This window comes from Heterocephalus glaber, unplaced genomic scaffold, assembly GCF_053883595.1.
Source record: "Heterocephalus glaber isolate CG9 unplaced genomic scaffold, H.glaber_assembly_v1.0 deba00001610, whole genome shotgun sequence".
Classification (NCBI taxonomy): Eukaryota; Metazoa; Chordata; class Mammalia; order Rodentia; family Bathyergidae; genus Heterocephalus; species Heterocephalus glaber.
The window spans coordinates 11343066-11364516 of NW_028258381.1; the positions used below are offsets into that span (position 1 = coordinate 11343066).

Here is a 21451-nt window from a genome sequence, read left to right on the forward strand (position 1 = left end):
CTTCCTGTCTCTTCTGGTCCCACGAGGATCCCAGGCCTCACCAGGGCTCAGAGTCATCCATCCACTGAGGTCCGGCAGAGACCTGACAGCATTCACACATGACAAACCCAGTGGCATTTTCCCCTTCTGCAGTGGGACAATGAAAGTGTAAAGAACCTGGGTTTTCTGGTCAAATAAACAAGCTTGGCATGATGGTACACGTCTATAATCCCAGCACTCTGGAACCCTGAGGCAGGAGGATCCCAAGTCCATGCCCACGCTGGGCAAGTTAGCTCCTTAGTGAGACCCCGTCTCGAGAAATAAGAAAGGGGCTGGGGATATAGCTCAGTGTGAGGGCCCTGGGTTCAATCCCCAGCACCACCAGAAAAGACAGAAAGGGGAGCACTGAGTCAGCTGGGGGGGTTGCCAGGAAGGTGTCGTCAAGGGTGACTACGAAGACCTTGTGTGCTTTAGCCCATGCATAATCTGTGCAGCGTGACACCATCAGTCCAACGTGGCTACTTAGATTTTAGCTAACTATACAAAGAGAAGTGCAGTCCCAGCCACACGGTGAGCTCTCAGTAGCCATGGAGCATGCAGAGGGAGGAAATTTTCTCTGTGTGTATGTGTGTGTGTGTGTGTGTGTGTGTGTGTGTATACGCATGTGCATGTGGTGCTGGGATGGAATCCAGGGCCTCGTGCATGCTAGGCCAGTGGTCTACCACATCCCAGTCCTTGACAGAGCGGTTTCATCACCACAGAAAGTTCTGTTTGTCACCCAGCCCTGATCCCGGTCGCTGGTCAGGAGAGGCTGACTACAGTGGGTTCCAGGATGACAAAGTCACCTGATGTCAGTGTCCCTCTCTCCGGGCAGTGCTCAGAGCTGGCAAAGCTCGGCTCTAGCTCTGAGACTGAAGTCACTCCGCCTGAACAGTAGCCCATCCACATGTGGCAGATGACACCTAGCCAGCTAACAGCTTTGCAGCAGAGTGGAGACTACACTGTCATTGGTTGTTTCAGTCTGCTTTGCTTTCTGAATCTGGCTGAGTGCCAAGGGCTCTGCTGCATGGACAGACAGGGTGACTGAAAAATACAGTGAATGTTTAAGTTTTAAAACATTTATTACAGTAAAGACACATTGGGATCAATCCCCCTCACTTCCACTCCAAAGGCACTCATCACACGTCCTGGCCGCTTTCACAGCAGCTCTGGAGTCCTCTTTCCTGAGGGTCTTCAGTTGTGCTGTTCTGGCGGCCTCAATGTCCCGAATTGACTCACGGCATTTCCCTTTTCTGGCCACACTGATTTTGGCAAAGAGTCGCATGTTGCCAGATCCAGTGAATAAGGTGGATGAGGACATAGGGCCATGTTTTCATGATCTTGCTTTTCTGTTGGATGACACTCTAGGCTCCTTTCCTTCTTTTATATCTAAGCCTCACCATAACCCCTGCAAGCCTCACAGCCAAGAAGATGAAAGATGGGAAATGTAAACAGAGCCATTGCTGGTAATGGATGTAGTTTCCTGTGTAGATTTGTCTACTGAGAGAGAAACTACTGGTCAAAACAACACTACTTGTTATTCCTGTATTACTCAGGTTTCCTATCACTGAGAAACAGTGCCTGACACCCACAACTTAAAGGAGGGAGGTTTCATGTGGCTCGTGGTTCAGGGGATTCAGCATGGTCAGCTGGCACCAAAGCAGGACCATCATGGCGGAAGGATGTGGCAGAGCAAAGCTGTCCAGTTCATGACAGCAGGAAGCCGGCCAGGGGAACAGCGCCAGAGAGGAAGGGCAGGAACCAGAGGCAGACCCCACAGTTACGCCTCCGTGACCCACCCAGGCACCCTGAAGGGTGCTCAGCAGCCCCCAGGGTGGCTCCCAAAGCCAATCAAGTCACACGGCACCCAACCGTCACAGTTCTTCTTTTCACTGTGAACGTCTCAGTCTTGCACTCTGTTCACTGTTGTGCTGTTACCCAGTCCTATTGCTTCAAGTTTCATCTCACCACTTTCAAACCATAGCTTTATTTCCTATCCATATCTCTTTCTGAGCTCTAAACTCAAAAATATCATACCAGCAATACATGCATGTGTATAGCAGCACAACTCAAAATAGCTGAATCTTGGAAGCAGCATATATGTCCATCAACTAATAGATAAAGAAAATGTGGGAAGTAATAGATAAAGAAAAGCCATACACAGAGGATTAACCACTCAGCCATAAAGATTTGAGTCATGTGGGGGAAAATGGATGCACCTTGAGACCATAATGCTTGCTTCACGGAATAAATCAGATACAAAAGGTTAAATATCACATGATTTCCCTCGTATGAGAAAGCCAAGGCAAAAAGTTTAAAGAGCAAAGTAAACGAGGATAGGAAAAGGGTGATCAACTTTGTAGAGCCGGCTTTGGGCCTGGGGATGGGAGAGCAGCGGGAAGGAGGTGAAGGTGAGAAGGGCCGAGGGGCGCCATGTGTACCAGTCCCCCGCCATGCAGTCACTGCATAGCGCAAACTCATCCTAATAAAAAGAATGCATCCGTACAGAAAAGGGTGCATACCATGAGGAAATGCAAAGTCCAAAGGCTCCTGGGCGTCTCCCCGCTAGTGCTGACACCTGAAACAGCGGTCCTCTCACCAGAACCCGTGCTGTCTCCACAGGTCCCCGGCCTTCGGCTGCATGGCTGGGGGTCTCCTATTTCCCTGGCCACTCCCTCTTTCCAGCAGCCTCCTCACACATGGCGAGTGCACACACACACACACGCACACACACCCCTCCAGTGCGTCCCGGGTGTCGCATGCTCCCTGGGTCTCTGCCCTCCTCCAGCAGGACAGCAGGGACGACTGCACACTCACCTCCCAGATCCATGTCCCCCACGAGAGAGAGCAGTGTGATCTCAAGACATGGGAGGCCCTGAGCAGCTGCCCCTGGAGACATGCAGTGCCTCCCCTCGCAGTGGGGTGCACATGTGTGCCATGGCTCACAGTGCCCCCTCCTCCCCTGGTCCTTTCGGGTTGGCCCTCCAGGCCTGGAGGACACTGAGCTCTCTCCAGCCTGAGGACTGTCCCAGACGCTCTCCCCACTGGTGTCCCCTCCTCAGCTCCCAGCACAGGGAGATGGGCACGGAGCCCTGTGTGTTCCTCTTCCCTCCCTCCCTGCCCCTTCATTCCCTTCTCTCCTTCTCCTTCCATCCAGTGGCTCTGGTGGAGGCTTGAGGTCCCCTCAGTGTCCCTTCCTCTCTCCCACAGGTCCCAGTCCTGACAGCTGGAGTCCTCAGCCCCCTCCACCTTACCCTGCCCTGGGCAGAGCACAGAGACCTCTGGCCTGCTGCTTGCTGTGACGTCAGCCCTGGTGACGGCCACTCAGTCCTGCTGCCCGTGCACAACCTCCCTCTGGCTTAGCTCTGTCCCCACCCCAGAGCCCAGAGCCCAGAGCCCAGCTCTGCAGCTCTTCCTGTGCAGGGGCTCAGCACCCAGCCCCAGGTCCAAGGAAACAGCAGCTTGGCTTTCTCTAGGAAGTTGTCAAAGTCTCGGCAACAGTATTGTCTCCTATGTCTCAGCTGGCACTGAGGGAGAAGGGCACCTGTGTTGTAATGATTCCCTGGGGAGACCCCAGGGAGTCTTCTGGGTGCCGCATGGGGGCTCTGCGGGGGCGGGAAGTTGTGGGGGGTCCTGCAGCAGTGAGAGCTCATGGGGTGGCCTGACGGGGCTGCACCTTGGCACTGGGGCTGTTTGGGAGAAAGGAGGAGGTGCCGGGGCTGGGAGGAAGTGGGCTGTCCAGAAGGCACTTTCCCAGGTCGCAGGCACAACTGTGCCTCTTGAGTCCAGATTGCTGTGACCTTTATCACCGTCCTGATTAATGCTTAACCAGCGCTCCTCGGTAAAAGTCCAAGGACCAGACTTGTAGGCTCCAAGATGCAGAAAGGGTCGCAGTCCGCGCCAAGCCCAGGAGCTTCTCCCCGCTGGTATCCAGTTCGGGCAAGCCCCTCCAGGACGGAGGCCTGGGAGGGATCAGAACTACTGGCAAGTGAGTCTCTGCTTTTGTTCCTTCGCACATGGACGTGACTGGACACAGTGCCTCTCGGGTCCTCCACTCATGTGACGAGCGCAGCACTGGCGGACCCCTTCCTCTTCCGCTGAGGGCTGAGCAGAGTTCAGCGCTGTGCGAGTCACGAGCTGACTGTGCATGCACATACACACGCGCATGTGCCTGGAGCTCTGTAGCAAATGCCGTGAGACACGGGTCCCCCTCTCTCTGCCACGTGCCACAGCAGTGACCTTGGGCAGCCATTGCCCTGACCTCTGCGTCTCCTTCTGTGAGTGGTGCTGCAAGTGGTCCCTAACTCACTGGGTTCTCATGGGATCCTATGGCTTGGGCGTGGGTGTGGGTGTGGTGCTGGATTGTGGGAGGTGACAATGAGCAGGAATCCACCCTTGGCCCAAGTAGCACCTGTGGCTCTCTGAGGGCCTCTCCTCCTGCCATCCACGGGTCTCCTGAGCAATGCCAGTTGAGAAGTCCGAGGTCTTCCTGCTGCTGCTGCAGATGGGTCAGACCAAAGTGCTGTCCCTCACCGGCAGGCCTCCCCGAAGCCTGCACCGAACCTCGCTGTCTGGGCTAAGCCGGGAGGAGGTTCGGGTGCCTCTGTGCTCTCAGAAAGGGTGCACAGTGTGTTGGAGCCAGTGGGACACGGTGCTCTTAGAACCTAAACCGCAACTTTCAGACGTTAAAAATGACCAAATGGCACACGAAGGAAAGCAGCCATGGGCATGCAGTGCTGTCCCTCAGCTTCGCTCTACCCTGGTCACAGAGGGGCAAAGAGGCTCCAGGACAGCAAATGCAGCCTGGCTGAGTAGGGAGAGGCATGCGGTCATTTGAGTAACTGACTCAGTAATTTAGGGGGTGTGTTTGTGTGCGTGTGTGTGTGTGTGTGTGTGTGTGTGTGTGTGAGAGAGAGAGAGAGACAAAGTCACACCAAGTCACTAAGTTGCCCAGGCTGGGTTTGAACTTGGAGTCCTCCTGCCTCAGCCTCCTAGGCTTCTAGGATTACAGGTGTTTGATCCCACACCTGTAGCTGCTGCGGGTTTTAAGCACACCTGAGGCATGGGTGTCCTCTGCCTCGTACTGCTTAGTATCTGCTTTCCTCCAGCTGTCCCAGACTGGTTTCTGTGTGGCCCGCAGCACAGCCTTCTCCCCAGGGTTTTGCCTTCTTAATTTATTCTGTTACTGATACTGGAAAACATAAATTTTCACCTAATAATGGGTGCCATGTGATGTTTTGATCATGTATGCATTGCTCAGGGTTTAAATTGGGGTAAACATACTATGTCCTTCAACATCTATCATTTCTTTATGGTGAAACCATTCAATACACTTCTTGTAGTTTTTCGAAATACACAGTGGATTGTTTCTACCTGTGCTCACCCTCTAGTGCAATAGCACCCCACTTCTCACTTCTATCTAACTGTAATTTTGGACCCATTAATCAACTTTCCCATGCCTGTACTCCTAGCCTGCTAGGAGGCTGAGGCAGGAGGATCTCAGGTCCAAGCCTAGCCTGAGCAACTCGGGGACTTTGTAAGGCTCTGTCTCCAAATTTTAAAAATAATAATAAAATGTAAAAAGGCCTCAGTTGGGCCGGGGATTTCAGGGGGTAGTTTAGGGTAGTTCAGGGAGTAGGCAGGCCACGCTCCTCTCCTTGGAGCAGGCGGCCATGCAGATGTTTCCTGGAGCTGAGGCTGGGCATGGTGCCCGAAGCAGCCTCACCCACCGGGCGTGACAGGTGGGATCACATGCAGCGAAGACAGATCTCCACGTGGGTTCTGATGCCTCCAATAAGGGGTTCACACCCAGAACACAGAAGAAATTTGCAAAACTCCACAGAAAAATAAATAAAACCCTACTGAAAAACGGGCAATGGACCCAAGTAGACATTTATTTCTCAAGAAAAGACAAATGGCCGATCGGTGCATGAGGAAGTGTCCGACGTCTGCCAGGGACCTGCAAACCAAGACCCCTGAGGGCCGCCTCGTCCCTCCTGCAAGAATCGTCCCCTTCACACAGCAGCCCTGGTCACCCCCGGGGAGCCACTGTCCTTGAAAGGCCACGGGGCAAGCAGCCTGCAGTGATCTCCCTCCTACCCTCCCCGGGCCTCCACGACATGGATGTCGAACGTGGGCTTCTGCACCAGCACCAGTCGTTTCCTGGACAGACAATGGTGCAGATGCCAGCAGCAGAAACGGCACACCAGGTCTGTGCTGCAGGGCGGGGGGGGGGGCGGTTGCTCCCCTGCTCATGCCAGCCCGGTCCGGTCCAGCCTGGGCCCATGCTTAAGCCTGCGTCTCTCGGGCTCCTGCTCAGGGCGCGTGTGTCCTGCTGTGCAGTCACGGTCCAGGCACTCTCCTGGCTCGTCCCTCCTGGGGTCGCCTCCCCCACCCTGCACGCTGCAGAGTCCTGTGTCTCCCCGAACAGGCCCACTGTGCCCGTTGGCTGCTGATCTGTGCCGAGTGGGGACCAGGGGAGCTGGGGGAGCCCCTCCTGCCTCTGTGGTCCAGGGCCAGGTGGAGCTGGCTGCAGAGGGAGCTGCATGGGGCAGGGACAGAGGCCGACACCCTGGGCTCCATCCCCAGGCTCCCCCCACTCCAGCTGCCTCAGCTCCGCCTTGGAAAACACACTGCTTCGCACCAGCGGGCGGCTCTGGCAGCGCTGGTCCTGCATTCTGCCTCAGCCCAAACATGGTGTGCGTGTGTGTGGTGTACATACATGTGTGCGGTACATGGCTACGCATGCACACACACATCTCCTGTGGGTGTGCATGTATGTGTACTGAGCATACATATGCACACATCAGCATGTGTTCACATGTGTGCCATGTTCAAGCATGTGCAGACAGCACTGTGGGCACACATGTGCATGTGTACATGCATGTGGAGTGCCTGTGTGTATACACACATGCAGGTGCCTACATTTGGGCTGCATGTGTATGCATGCACCTGTGTGCCTCTGTTCACGTGCGTGTGCTCAGGGCAGTGGAGCCCACAAGTTGCTGCTCCCCAAGGTGACCCTTCCCTTGTCTGCCCCGCCAGCCACTCTTCTGGACCCACACAACCCTGGGGCACCATGGAGAGAAGCTGATCCTGTGCCCTCACTGGCGCTGACCAGCCCATGCCAGCCTAGGGAGAGACTGAGCTCTGTGTCCCGGATGCTGAACGGCAGCAGGGCTTCGGGGTAGATGAGCTGGTGTCCCATCCTCATCCGCCCCAGCTTTGCCACCTCATCCTGGCTCAGGAGTGAGGCGCCCCCAGTGTCCCCCTGCAGAAGGGAGGGACCCACAGCCCCCATGGAGCGCGTGCCCCTTCTACCCCCTCCCCATTGTGGAGCTGTGGCTTCCAAGCTGCCAGGAGGGCCCCCTGAGCCAGAGCCCAGGGCTGTGTCCACAGTGACCAGGGACACAGCCCGTCCCTCCCTGGCTTCCCCCCAGTCCACTGCCCCCCACCTCCTGGGCTCTGCAGGCACTGGTGGCAGGAGATGCTCCGGTAAATATGCAGAGCCGGCCGCGCTGATTGGCTTCGGGGAGGCAGCCACTTGTCTACACAAATGGCAACTGCTCCTTGTGCCTTTCAACTGTCACAGGAGCAGAGAGCGAGCGACAGGCAGCATCCGGCGGCGTGAGTACTGTTCTTTGTCCTCATAGTGAGGCCAGACCGGGTCCCTGGCTGCTGCTGCGTGGCCGCAGCGCTGGATCTAGCTGGGGTGGGTGGCTTGCGCTGGTTGTCGTGGTGCTGGTTCTCTCCCTTTAGGGGAGGAGACGCTGCTGGGGACAGGGGGTCAGTATGTGCAGTGGCCAGATGACCAGGTAGCTTCTTGCAAAATTAGGCACCAACCGAGGTCAGCTCGATCTTCAGCATCATCCCCAAGCAACAAGTCTGGTAAAGGAGCCAGGAACTTCTAGTGGCTTTAAAAACTGCATTCCTCTGGCCACTGCCCTACTGCCGAGCCCAGGGACCATGATTTCCAGGCTGGCTCACAGGCATGGGGAGCGCAGGGGCGGGAGGGAGGAGGCCATGGTGGACAGTGACTCAGTGTGCTCAGCAGGCGGAGGGGACAGCTGACAGCATGTGTCATGTGACTGGAAAGGGCCGGCACACAGTAGGTGCTCAGTGGTCGGCAGCTAGCTAGGCGTGGGGGTGCTCACCTGTGACAAGAGCACTCTGGGAGGCCGAGGCAGGAGGATTGCAAGTCTGAGCCCAGCTTGGGCAACTGAGTGAGACCTTATCTCAAACTTTAAACTAATAAGTTAGGGACATAGCTCACGGTGACGGCCCAGGATTCAATCTCTAGTATGGTCAAAAACGAAGGCAGCTTTGTGATGAGTGAGCTGGTGAACCACAGGTAGAAACATGTGCTTTGGCACTGAGAACACTGCCCAGAGCCCAGCACACCCAGCAGGGCTTCCTGTCCCCAGGGCCCGAGGGGAATTCACGCGGGAGGCCTGACTTTTTTGCCTCTCGGAGGCCTGGAGAGCCCGATCCGTGATCCCCGCAGCCCTGCTGCAGGTGAGCAGTGTTTCCCACCGGGAAGGGAGCCCAGCCAAGGTGAGGACAGCAGGAGCAGTGCTGCCCTCAGCCGCTCTTGCTCACAGCCCCACGCTCCAGCCAGTGGCCTGCAGAGCCCCCAGCTCAGAGCACGGGAGGCCTGGCTGCCATGCAGCTGGCTTCAGTCCTCCTCGCACCTGGCGGTCAGGCCTCTGCCTCCAGCCGGCGTTGGTGAGGCGCCCAGCACAGACCTGGGGGCTGGTCTGAGCCGCCCCTCTCCGGAGGTATCGGCTCTTCTGTCCAGGGGATGGGGGCCCTGGGGTGATGGGATCCCGGCATCACAGGAGCACAGCCTCCTGTCTTTTTGGATGGTGGGTGAAGACAGTGGGCACAGAGGCCCCGGGCGGGAGGCCGGGCGGTGCTGTGTCTGAGGGCCAGGGGCAGAGGGTGGGGGCCTGGCCTTGCTGTGTTCCGGGCCTCAGAGCTGCAGGGCAGGGCCAGCCCAGCCTCCCTGAGCCGTTTCCTCTCTCCCAAGAGGTAGCACTAGGCGGGGCTCGCCCCACACCTGTGCAGGGGAGAGGTCTGCACATTTGTTCTGGAGGGGGTGGGGACAAGCTCTTCTCCCAGCCACCGCAAAGCCCCTCTTGGGGCCTGGGCTCCGCCTGAGACCCTCAGGCTGCTATGGTGACAGTGAGGGTGGGGGAAGCATAATGGAGAAACTGGCTTCCGAGGGCACCTGCCGGCCTCGGTTCAGCAGCAGCCACCCTGGCCCCCAGTCACCGAGAGGTTGGAGGTGACAACAGCATCCAGGCAGAGCAGGGGCCAGGCAGCACCGACAGGCAGCTCTGGGGATGAGGACGCAGCAGTCAGGTGTCACTGGCTCCTCAGCCTCCACTCTGGGGGAGCTGCCGGCAGCGGCCTCTTAGCAACCCTGCGCATTGGGCCAGGCCCACAATTCAGGGCGGAGGGAAGTGTCTACAGTGAATCAAAAGGTCAATATTTACCCCCGACATGGATCATTAGAGAAGTCAGACTCCACTGAGGGGGAAGGCGCAGGAGCAGACCCACGAGGCCAGGTGTCCTGTGTTTGCTCGGGCGTCACCATAACCCGGGGCCTCACCAGGGCCGTCCTGGCTGTGAGGAAGAGCGGTCACCAGAGCCTACCAGCAGCCGCCAGTCGACAAAAAAGGAGGCGCCATGGCTCTCGGCCCCATGTGACTTCAGGAGTCTGAGTGAAAGGGGAAAGAATTGTAAAAATAAGGGAAACGAGTTCTGAGGAGGAGACGAGTGCTTTCCGTCCAAGGCAACGTCCCCTGCAGTAGCAGAAATACCGCAGGAGCCAAGGGGAATGTCAAAGCGGAAACCACCGGGGGCTCCTGTCGCAGCATTTAAAGCTAGCAAACATGAATGAAAAGGGTACAATCCGAATGGATCTACATTTGCAATTTTAGTTTTAAACTTAAACTTTGGATGGATGAGAAAAGCTAACAGAGATGGGTGTTCTGTTCATAATGGTGACATTTGGGTAGTGCTTCAGCTCTTTTCTGGAAAGATTTGGCGATGTGTGAAGAGAAAGGTATGAATCCCATGGCTTTGGTGCTCAGGGAACTGAGGGCCCCGTGGTCTGCCACTGCCCCGTGACTGCCACTCATCACAGCAAGTGCCTGCCGCCCATGGTGGTGGACAGGGACACGGTGAGGCTCCTGCTCACAGGCATAAGGAGGGCAGGTAACGCCAGCATTCCGGGATGCTGCGGCAGGAGGATTGCAAATTCAAACCCAGCCTGGACAATTTAGAGACTTAACAAAACCCTGTCTCAAAATAAAAAAAATTAAAAAGAGCTGAGAATGCAGCTCAGTGTGAAGCCCTGGGTTCAATCCCCAGTGCTCTGCCTGCCCCCAAAGCAGGTCAAATGGTGCACTCTACTAACACAGCTGTGCACACTGGAGTCAGGGATACACAATGTGCATGTGCCAAAGGGACCCCAGGAATTGATGGGGCGCTGTTTATGAGACACGAGGTGAGGGGAGAAAAGCCCTTTCCCTCCCATAGCTGCAGAGCAGCGGGGCTCCCTCAGGCTGTCACCTCTGTCTCTCTGGGGCTCCCCTGCCACTGTCAGAATCCCTTGGGCCCTCATTTTCCCACTGGTAGTGACAAGTGTGAGATGCAGCCAGAGTGCTTTCTGCCTGAGTCCTCTCAGGATCCCATTAGGAAACAGACTCAGGGAGGGTGAGATGTTCGCCTGCAGCTGCACAGCCCCCGGGAGCTGAGCTAGACCTGACCGACCTCCGTGCTCCTAACCAAGGGCTGCAAAGGGAGGAGCTTTGGTGTGGAGGAACAGTGAGGGTACCACAAACTGCTGCCAAGAGAGGGGGCCTCCCAGGTGGAAAGACAGAATCCCAGCGTAAGTCTCTGTGTCTCTCACCAGGACTTTTCACTGAGCTCTATCCATAGCCTTTTATTTTATTTTACTTTTACTTTGAGACAGGGTCTTGCTAAGCCACTAAATTGCCCAGGCTAGGCTCCGACTTGCCACCCTCCTGCCTCAGCCTCCCAGGGTGCTAGGATTTCAGCACTCATGTGAAATCGTGCCCAGAAGGCTTCCCTCTCCAGACAGACAGGTGAATTTGGACCCACCTGCAGTGGCCTGAATATAGACGGGGAGGAGAGGTGCTGTGACACCTGCCACCCAAGCTCCCTTGCGTTCTCGTCACAGTTCTGCGTGGCCTCCTCTCATGGGCGTTTTACAGACTGGAAACAGGCGCAAAGCCCTGGAGCTGCGATGTGACAGTGTCAGTTCTTCCTGCAGCCAGTCTGCTTCAGCCACTCACTACCTCCTTCCATCTCCCTGGCAATAGCACCTGGGAGCCTTTCCATGGCCTTGAGCCAGAAAGGTCAGAGGGCAAAGGTCAAACAGTCACAGGGGGGTGACCCTCGATCTTGGGTCTGTGCAGCACTTGTGGAGCCCCCAAAGCTGATTCTGATTCTTCATGGCCACCAGCAACAGTGCTTACCTAAAGCTCCTTCATGTGTGTTGTTTGAGCAGCAATCATAGGAGCTAAAAGAAGCTGCACTATAAAAAATGATGCCTGTCTATAATCCCAGCACTCTGGCAGGCTGAGGCAGGAGGATTCCAAATTCAAGACCAGCCTGGCCAACTCAGTTACTTAGCAGGGCTCTGTTTCAAAATAAAACAGCTTTTGTAAAGGGGGGCTGGGTTCAATACAGGGAGAGGGAAACTTGGAGGATTTTTGTGAGGCCAGGTGTCCGATGGCCAGGTCAGTTCTCCTGTTCCTAGAAAATCCCCCTGGTTGGACACTCCCTTGCGGACTTGGTTGGAAGCATTTTCTTGTTGGTCTTGTTTGTGTGTTTGCACAGAAAATGAGGGCCTTGAGCAATCAGTTCAGGCGAGAATCAGCCAGGTGAGTTTTATGCCGAGACCTCAATGTGTTCAGGGAGAAGAGAAGCAGGACTCCTGCCCCGGAGAGATGGGGGCTTTAGTGACGTGAGCCAGGGTTCATTTCTTCTGGAACTGTGTGAAAGAGGTGAACTTTACTCTTTTCATCCGGATAAGAAGTGAAGGCAGTAGGCTGGGCAGGGTATAGAGTTGGCAGGACCATGGACAGATTCCGAGTCCGCATTGTGCAGCTGTCCAGCGGCTGGGGTGCTGTCCAGGCTCCCCACAGCCCCAGCCGGGCGTGATCCGAGGCTGCAGGGGCCAAAGCCTGCAACACTACTGTCTCAAGACTTGGAGACTCCGGGGCTGTGACGCTGTGGCTGGCGGTGTGGCTGCCTCCGAGGTGGACAGTAGGGTCTGGCACAGGATACGTGAGAGGCACAGTATTTCCACTCCTTCACCATGTGGCAGACACCCAGGACACTTGCTGTGCCCAGTGCCCATGATTGGGTGGAGAGGAGGCACAGGCCTGTCATACCAGCACTCTGGGAGGCTGAGGCAGGAGGGTGGCAAGTTTGAGCCCAGCCTGAGCAACTTGGACCCTGTTTCAAAATAAAAAATAAAAAGGGGCACAACAAAGGTCGACTGAAAAAGTGGAGTGCCGTGAAGCCTATTAGAATAAACATGAAGATTAGCTGTGCGACAGGACTCCTCACCCAAATATCTGATTTCATTTTTACAACAGGGATTTGGACAGAAATGAGGCCACGTAAATTTCATTATGATATTATATTCCAGTGAAAATGCATAAAAACAGAAGAAAAAACACCAACTCAGATAATTTGATGAAAAAGAGCATCATGTGTCAAAAAGAACAAAACTACAATGGACGTTTCATGATTTCAACTTGTGTGCTTTGCTTTACACCTGCCAAGGAGGACATGAAGAGAGGGATCATCCCAAAGAGCTCGCTGTTACAAAGGAAGAGCATAAAGATCAGCACCCAGGATGGGTGCATCAGTGGTACAGGGGCGCAAGTTTGGGGTTTATGGAACTCTGATTTCTCTAAACAGATGTCCTCATCATGGAAGTTATTGTAGTCTCCACTTAACCAGTTGGGATACCCAACTCCCTGTCGTGTTCAGAACTGACGGGGCTCATTAAATTGGCTTTAAATTGGTTATTAAGGGAGGATCTGTTGCTTAGCCCAAATAATCTCAACATGCACAGTGGAGAGAAGAGGGAGTTCAACAAGCAGAGATAGAATATAAGATAAGTGATAAAGCATATTAACATACTGGACTGAATTGTCTATAAGTAACGACAAAGTAAATGGGAAATTAAAAAGATTAACTGAAAAAGTTTCTAAATGATGGAGAACATGACATAATGCACACAATAAAAATAGAAAGATAACATCTCCTTGTTTGGAATGCCAAAACTAATACTGAAAATGTACTCCAAAACAAATATTAAAAGGAAATTAAACTTGAGGATGAAGCACTGTAAGCCAGACCCCTAAAAGTAGAAAAATGCCTTGCCATTTAATAGTGGTAAATAGCGGAGACAACCCTTTGAACAGAGATACAAAAGATGCAAAAAGCTGCAGTTGGAATGTTCTTATATATAAATGGTAGGCATTCTTTTAATTTATAAAATCCCCAGACCAAGGGATAATTGCAGACTCTCAAATAGATGATTGCTATATATTAAATACTGAAAAAGCAACATTTGTGTGTACTGATTCTTATGATAAACAAGTATATCCACTGATAAGTATAAGCAATGAAATACTGACTGGGCTGGTGTTGGTAATGATGAGGATGGTTTTCTTGTTTGGAAATAATAAAAACCATACAGATACAAAAAATAAATAAATAAAAAATAAAAAGGGCTGGGATGTAGCTCGGGGTGAAGCCCTGGCTTCAATCTCCAGTGCCGCAAAAAGAAAAAAAAAGATAAAGAGGCAGAAAGCCAGGGAGAGGAACACTTCGGAGCAGACACAGGAAGCACCCACTATGGGGATTGGAGGGAGACACAGGGGCTCTGCCTTATCACAGCCTGCATCTTCCAGCTATGTCTGCTCCGCTTCAGGGCCTGGAGCATCAAGCCGCTCCCAGGCTCTCTGGAGAGGTCCAGCGAGGAGTCGGTCTGCAAGCAAATGGCCCAGGAGTGAGAAGGGATTGCAGGGCTCCTGGTGTGGGGCCTGGTGGGTTTCTTTCCATAGCTCAGACACCTGGCTGCACCCAGCCCTGCCGTGTCCCTGGCATCTGGCTTAACTCCGCATAGCATTCTGCTGAGGTTTCAGCACAGCAGGCACTTTGCCTTCCGCTGGGTACAAACACAGCTGGAGTCAAGGTCACTAGAATATTTACTTAAAAAGCCATTTCTTTTTTCTTTTTGGTACTGGGGGTACTGGGGGTTGAACCCAGGGGCTTTCTATATCCCCAGCCCCTTTACCTTTTTTTTTGATAGGATCTCTTTAAATTGCTAAGTTCCCAACTTTCAGTCTTCCTGCCTCAGCCTCCCAGAGTGCTGGGATTACAGCCATGCACCACCACATCCAGTTTAAAAAGGCATATCTCAGAGTCACACATAAGCTCCAAATCATCAGGAAAAGATGGAGATTTTGCCATATCAAAATTAACATTCTTAGAAGTCAGAACAAAGTCATAACCAAAATTAAGACAAGCAAAAAAGAAGAAAATTCCTGCAAAATATGTCACAGATATAGGGTGGAAATAGTAATACACTGACTCTTACAATGAAATAAGGAATATCTAGCTGGGCATGGTGGTGCACGCCTGTAATCCTAGCACTCTGGGAGGCTGAGGCAGAGGGATGGCAAGTTTGAGCTCAGTGTGAGTAACTTATTGAGATCTAGTCTCAAAATAAAATATAAGAAGAGCTGGGAATGTAGCTCAGTGGGAAGGCCCTGAGTTCATCTTTAACACTGAAAAAGAAAAAACAATAATGTCCCTTTATCCAAGGGAGACCCTCACAATTTCAAGACCCTCAGTAAATGCCTCACACCAAGGATAATAATGGACCCTTGTATCCTATGTCTTTCCCTATCCAAACATCACTATGCTGAAGTTTAATTTATAAATCAGGCACAGTGAGAGATTATCAGCGGTTAAGTATGAATAAGATAGAACAATGACCAGATTAAGTAAAATAACGGTTACCTGAATACAGGTAATGAACATGGCGACACCAGTTAAGTCACTACTGGGTGGAGGGCTGACACAGCATGCACTCACAGGACACAGATGCTCAAGTGCTGGGTGGGGTGGAGCTGGAGGGCGTGAGATTTCATCTGCTCCTCAGAACAGTGCTGCACTTGGTCGTTAGGAAATGTTATTTCCAGAAATCTCCATTTAATATTTTTGGACCAGGGTTGACTTTGAGTAACGAATCTGGGAAAGCCAAACTTCAGGGAAGGCAGGACACAGTCATAGACATTCACGGATGGGTGATTGTGTGCTTAATTAACTCAACGCTATCTTTCTTGAAACAGTGTAATCGGTGCGATGTTTGTTTCAGCTAAAAAGGAGGCTGGCATGGTGGAATGTTTGCAGGTTGTAGGGCTAGTGAACCTGAGTGGTGTCTGACTCTGAGCTCCTCTGAGCGCCCGGGGCCCACCCACTCTTGCCCCTACCCTAGGGGACACTGGGGATGGCCCAGCTTGGGGGTGCATCCCATTTGCGTCAGGCAGTCGCAGCCTGGAGAAACCACACCAGAGAAGCACTCACAGCCAGGGACAGGCGCTCATAACCGAAGTGCAGAGCAAGTGAGCTGGCAGTGAGAGGCGCACTGTGAGAATGGGTTCCAGGCATGGCACCTCCAGATATCTCCATCGTGAGGTGAAAACAAAGCTTCACTCTTACTGCAAAATTTGAGGTAAGCAGCACTGTGACATTTTTGCTGGCAGCAGCACCCTCTTAGGCCTTTGGTTTCTGAAGCCGAAGATGCATTGGAAGTTCAGGCGGGCTGGTTTTTCTCTGCTGTTGGTTGGCACGCTCGGGCACCATAATTCAAGGTCTTACGTCCCCATCATTGTCACCCAAGCTCACCCTGGCTGGAAATGCGCACCAAACAAGTCTTGATCGGAGCTTGGGTCCAAGCAGGCCTTGAAGTAATCTGTGATCGCCTATACATCCTTCACAGGGCCTAGAACCCTCTGCATTAGGACGGCGAGACAAGGCCAGAGAAGAGCCTCATTTCTGGCAAATCCTCCAGGGCTCAGGATGCTTGGAGACCCAGCGGCAAGCTCCTCTCGCCCGCTTCCCATCTGGCTGCTGGGCCGGTGTGAGGAGAGTCCTGAGAGCCAGTTTGGCTTCAGGCCTCGGTGTCCAACCCAGCTCTGCCCCCTCCCACCCTTGATGCCAAGCCAGGCCTCTTAGTTCCCTGCTGAGTGTTAATCTTGGATCTCAACTTGATTGGATTGAAAGAGCCCAGGAAATTAGTCAAGTGCCCCCTGGGTTCCTGTGGGGGCTCCAGAGATGATTGGCATGTGGGTCAGCCAATGGAGAAGGCCAACTTGCTGTGAATATGGGCAGCACAGTCCAATGGGCTGGGGGCCTGGAGGGAAGCAAGCTCAATTCTACTGGAGTGGGTTTTTGTTGTTGTTGTTGCTGGTGCTGCCATTGCCCATGGATTTCAGACTTCCACTTCCATACCAACAACTCTCCAGGGAGCTCCCAGGCTTCCAGCCCTGGACTGGGGCTGCATCTTTGGTACTTCATGTTCTGTGGATTCCAGCTTCTTGGTCCTCCAGCTCCCCAGCCTACAGCTGGCCCTTGTGCACCTTCCAGCCTCTGACTGAGTGAGCAAATCTGCTAAACCCCCTCCTTATAATTGTGCATGGATCCTATCAGCTCTGTTCCTCCAGCAAACCCTTAGCTGTAGTCCCCATCCGTCTCTGCTGTATTGCAAGCTGAGATCAGTCTGTCTTCCCTTCCTATTGCACCAGCCTTGAATCAGATCTGTCCTGACATTTTTAGCAAGTCAGGTGAATGCTTTTTTAAAAAACATTTTTAACATCACAAAACATTGTCAAATGTCACAGCATGGATAATGGAGGGCATGGAGGGATGCTGAGAGTGTACCATATCAAGGTCACCCCACTGCAAATCAGTGGACATTGGGTTTGTGATAGTTGTAGGTTCTTGGCGTTCTGACCAAGAATTGAGCAGGATGCACAGAAGTAGAAATGAAAGCATGGATTTATTAGTAAGGTTGAAGACCCATGCACTCCCCTAGGTGGGAGCAGCCAGGAACGGTAGTTCAAGTCCCGAGACACAGTGGCCGATCTGTGTGCAGTTCATGCAGGGCGGGAGCAGTGACTAATTCCAGAGGGACGAGTCTCCTCCTCTTGGCTGTCAGGGAGTTTCTGCCCCCTGTGGACCTCTGGGGGGCTGTTTTGGCCCCCAAAGCCCATGGGGGGTCAGAAGCACAATGAACATGAAGTTATCATGAGCTATAATTGGGGTCACATTGGGGTGCATAGTGGATTCTCTAGCGAATGAGCCCTAGCATGACGTGGTCACCCTGGGTGGGCGCCCTTCATGGAGGGCTCATCTCCCACCCCTAAGCCCATAGCGCACGCACACACTTGTCTTTCCCTGCCTGGCCCCGGCTGTCAGAACTGGCCCGTCCTCCCTGTGGCTGCAGCGGCCCCCCTCTTCTCTCCCTCTGGCCTCAACACAGCTTCGAAGGGGCAGCAGCGGAGCCCGCAGAACCTGGACGAGGCATCCTCAGTGCTGGATCTCGCCATGAATGCTTTGTGCACTTCGGTCACATGGCACCAGTACAGGAAGTGGCACCGACAGAGGCAGCGCCCCCCTTGGAGGTGCAGTGGCAATGTCCAAACCCGGGGCCTTGTCACTCATCCAGACACAGAAGGAGAGTGGCCTCACTGGGCTCAGGATGGCCTCCAGCCCAGGTGGCCCTTGCTGTTCGCTTGTTGGGAATTCCTGGGCCTCTGATTTCCTCTCTGCAGTTTCTGCCTGGCCTGAACCCCGTGACCATGAACACCAGTGAGTTCCGAAGGAGAGGGAAGGAGATGGTCGACTACATGGCTGACTACCTGGAAGGCATCGAGAGGCGCCCGGTCTACCCCGCAGTGGAGCCCGGCTACCTGAGGACACTGATCCCCAGCAGTGCCCCGGAGGAGCCAGAGGCGTATGAGGACATCCTGGGGGACATTGAGAGGATAATCATGCCGGGGGTGAGTGCAGCTCCCACTCAGGTCAGGGTTAGCAGGGCCTGAGACTGCCCCCCCTGCCCCCCGCCCCGAGTGGCTGGAAGCACTGACTGCTGCCTTCCATGTGGCCGAGGCAAACTCAGCCTGTGTTGGGTGAACTCTGGCCTGGTGACAGTGGCCTGATTGGGGACAGGGAGATGGGAGGGCGCAGGGCTTATGGAGGGGCTGGGCTGCGGGGAGCAGTTCACACAGCAGGGCAAGGAGCAGGTGGTGGGACCTGAAATGCAGAAACCTAAGAAATCAGGCGTTTTACTTTTAAATCTAGACTTAGTTTTCAGAGCTTGGGAAAAGCAAGCTGTGGACACCCAGCTAGCAGTGCGGACCCCAGCACCTGGCAGGGACAGAACAGTGCCATTTTTAGAGACGTGGTTTGCTCGGCCCATGCCTGTGGCTAGTGAGAATGATTACCCTACACTGGGGGAGGGAGCATTTCCTTCAGGGCTGGAAAAAGGACTCCATGTGCATGGGGACAGCAAGCTGGGTGTGGATGCTGCACCCTCCCGGTGTGGGGGGGGGCGGCGGAGGGGACCCACACCAGGCAGCCAGGAGCAGGGCCCAGGTGCCTGCCCGAGTGACAGCCGCCTCCACAGGTGACTCACTGGCACAGCCCCTACTTCTTCGCCTACTTCCCCACGGCCAGCTCCTACCCGGCCCTGCTGGCGGACATGCTGTGTGGGGCCATCGGCTGCATCGGCTTCTCCTGGGTGAGTGTCCCGTGGCCCTGGGCGGGACAGGGTGGCAGGGCCACCTGTGGGCAGCAGGGCCACCTGGCAGGGAGGAGAGAAGGACTCGCCTGAGAGGGAGGCCCTGAGATGGAGAGACTTGGAAGTAAGCGGCAGAGAGGAAGGGTCCCGCCATTTGTCACGAGCCACTGCTGCGATGCCAGCCTCGAGGGGTCGTGGGGTTTCCCCAGGCCCACCCCTGACAGGACCCACCCCAAGAGCCTCCCATGGGGATTTGGCCTCTGACACACGTGTTTGGAAGACATGGTCACAGCACAGCTGCCACTCAGAGCCTTCCCCCAGGAGGGGAATTTCAGAAAGATTTTTAAATTCTTCAATTTAAAAATGTTTAAATGTTTAATGTTTTAGAAATTTAATTAACAATATAGTGTCCTGTTAGTAGAATAGGTAATGGTTGCATCCTCGGAGGGTCGGGACCTGCATCCGTGGCATCGTGGTCCTTTCTGCCCCCGGATCCCTCCCTCCCCACCTCTTCCTCCCTCCCTTCCATCATCATCCATCCTCCATTTGGCTCTGGAACACTTGGTTTTTCTTAGATCGGGGGAGTGGGGTGGCAGAGGGCTCGGCCCTCAGGCCCCTTTCCCCCTGGCTCACCCCTCCTGCAGGCAGCCAGCCCAGCGTGCACGGAGCTGGAGACGGTGATGATGGACTGGCTGGGGAAGATGCTGCAGCTGCCGGATGCCTTCCTGGCTGGGTCTGCGGGCATGGGTGGAGGCGTGATCCAGGTGAGGGGCTGTGGCCCACACAGGTGGGGCGGGAGCCCAGGATTCGGCTCCATGGATCCTTGTCTTTCTCCTGGAACATCAGCCCAACTCGCTCTGGGGCCAGCTGTCCCCAGACTGGGCGGAGCTGGATTTGGACCCGTCCCCTCCTGGGGCCCCTGGTCCTGGTGGCTCGGAGCAATCTGGCCACCATCTGAGCAGGGTCCCCTGGTGCCAGCCATAGAACCCCCACACTCCAGACTCTTTGCATTCCCTGTGCTTTCAAGCCCCATTTTGCAGGAGAGGCTACTGAGGCACAGAACATCAGATAACTTGCCCTGTGTCTCCCCGCTGGTAACTCACAGTAGCTGTGACTCAGCCCTTCGATCTCACCACTGCCAGGGAGCCCCTACTCACCGCAGGGGACAGTGGCAGCCAGGCTCATGGCTCTGAGTGCCACATGTCTGAGAGCCAGTCCCCTCCCTGTGGCTGCGGCGTGGACGCGAGCTCTTCTTGCTTGCATCTGCTGAGGATGCAGAGGACCGTGTGACAGCTTTTCTGTCCCACCAGGATCTGCAGGACAGGTGTCCCTGCGGTGACTTGGACTTGGTGCGTTTTGTACAAAATGTGCCGGCGAGGAGGGTGAGCTGCAGGGACCCCTGCCCCTGCCATCCTTCCCATCTTCAGTACAGATCCCACGCCCAGAGCGCTGCCCCCTTCCGGGAAAAGGGATTCTTCTCTCAGGACAGTTTCCGATGTGGAGGTGCCAATCAGTCACGGCAGCCTTGTGTTGCGCTCTCCTCACAGGCACCCAGCGGCGCAGACTGGGACAGCCTTTCCCAAGGCCCCCTGGCTGCAGTGGCCAAGCCACACCCCGCAGCACTGCTGCCATTTCCGGTCCTGAGACTCAGCAACACCAGGGTCTCTGAACTCCTGTCTGCTCTTACTTTTCTGTGATTGCTGTGACACATATTAGTGCTCTTTTGTTTCAGTACTGGGGATTGAATCCAAGGCCTTTGCACCGCGCTCCATCCCTGTTCCCTTTATTTTGAGATAGGATATTGATAAATTGCTAAGTTGCCCTGGCTGGGCTCCAATTTGCTATCCTCCTGCCTCAGCCTCCCAGGGTGCAGCCCTACATCTGGCTTTAGCGGCTTTCAGACGGTTTATCATCTTACCGTTCTGTAGGTGAGAAGTCTGACCTGGGCCTGATTGGGCTCCAGTCAAGCTTGGCAGTTTGCAGACCCAAGGGGGAATCCATTTCTTCATCCTTTCTAGCTTCTAAGGGTTCTGGAAATCTTCAGCCCTTGTCCCACTTCCACCTGCAAGGCCAGCCCTGCCTTTCTCTCCCACCCTCCTCCCATGGCCTCTCTTTCTCTGAGTGCAGATGGAAACTGGATTTCGCATGTAGGAACCCACGTGTTCAGTTGGGTGCACTCTGGTAATCTGGGTGATCTCTCCAAGTTCAGATTCTCTGCACAATCCCATCACAGAGTCATTCCCCCCAGAGGTCAGCATCATGGGCCTGGGACCCTCGGGCACGCTGGTGTGTCCTCGTGCCCACTGATGCAGCGGGCAACAGTCAGAGAGCTCATTATGGGCAGATTCCCTGGCTCTAGGTCCCGCCCGAGGAGATGAATTCTAATTCAGCCTGGCCCGGAGACCCCCGGATGTGCCCAGTGTGAGGCTGAGATAGATGTTCCTGTAAAACGAACTGAGGCAGCCAAATCCAGACGGTTTTCTGTACAGTGCTTCATTTTATTTTATTCTGAACATTTTCCAAAGTTTAAATCTTCTTTGAGAATATTACAACCATATGGTTTTCTGACAC

At 54.3% G+C, this 21451-nt stretch overlaps 1 protein-coding gene across 7 annotated transcripts in view; it reads left to right on the top strand.

Annotated features, from left to right (window-relative positions):
* The first annotated feature begins 3853 nt into the window (after positions 1-3853).
* Positions 3854-21451, top strand: part of Ddc (dopa decarboxylase) — a 57373-nt gene continuing 39775 nt past the window's right edge. For 4 of the 7 annotated variants that reach the window (XM_087196054.1, XM_021254226.2, XM_087196057.1 and 1 more), the window contains exons 1-4: positions 3854-4006; positions 17913-18140; positions 18767-18880; positions 19525-19644. In XM_087196054.1, coding sequence (XP_087052180.1) covers positions 17940-18140; positions 18767-18880; positions 19525-19644 — 435 coding nt within the window. In that variant the 5' untranslated portion in view covers positions 3854-4006; positions 17913-17939. Of the gene's footprint in view, positions 4007-4028; positions 4296-6818; positions 7645-17912; positions 18141-18766; positions 18881-19524; positions 19645-21451 lie in introns of those variants that run through there. The other 3 variants (XM_087196056.1, XM_087196055.1, XM_021254227.2) reach the window with 3 other exon arrangements.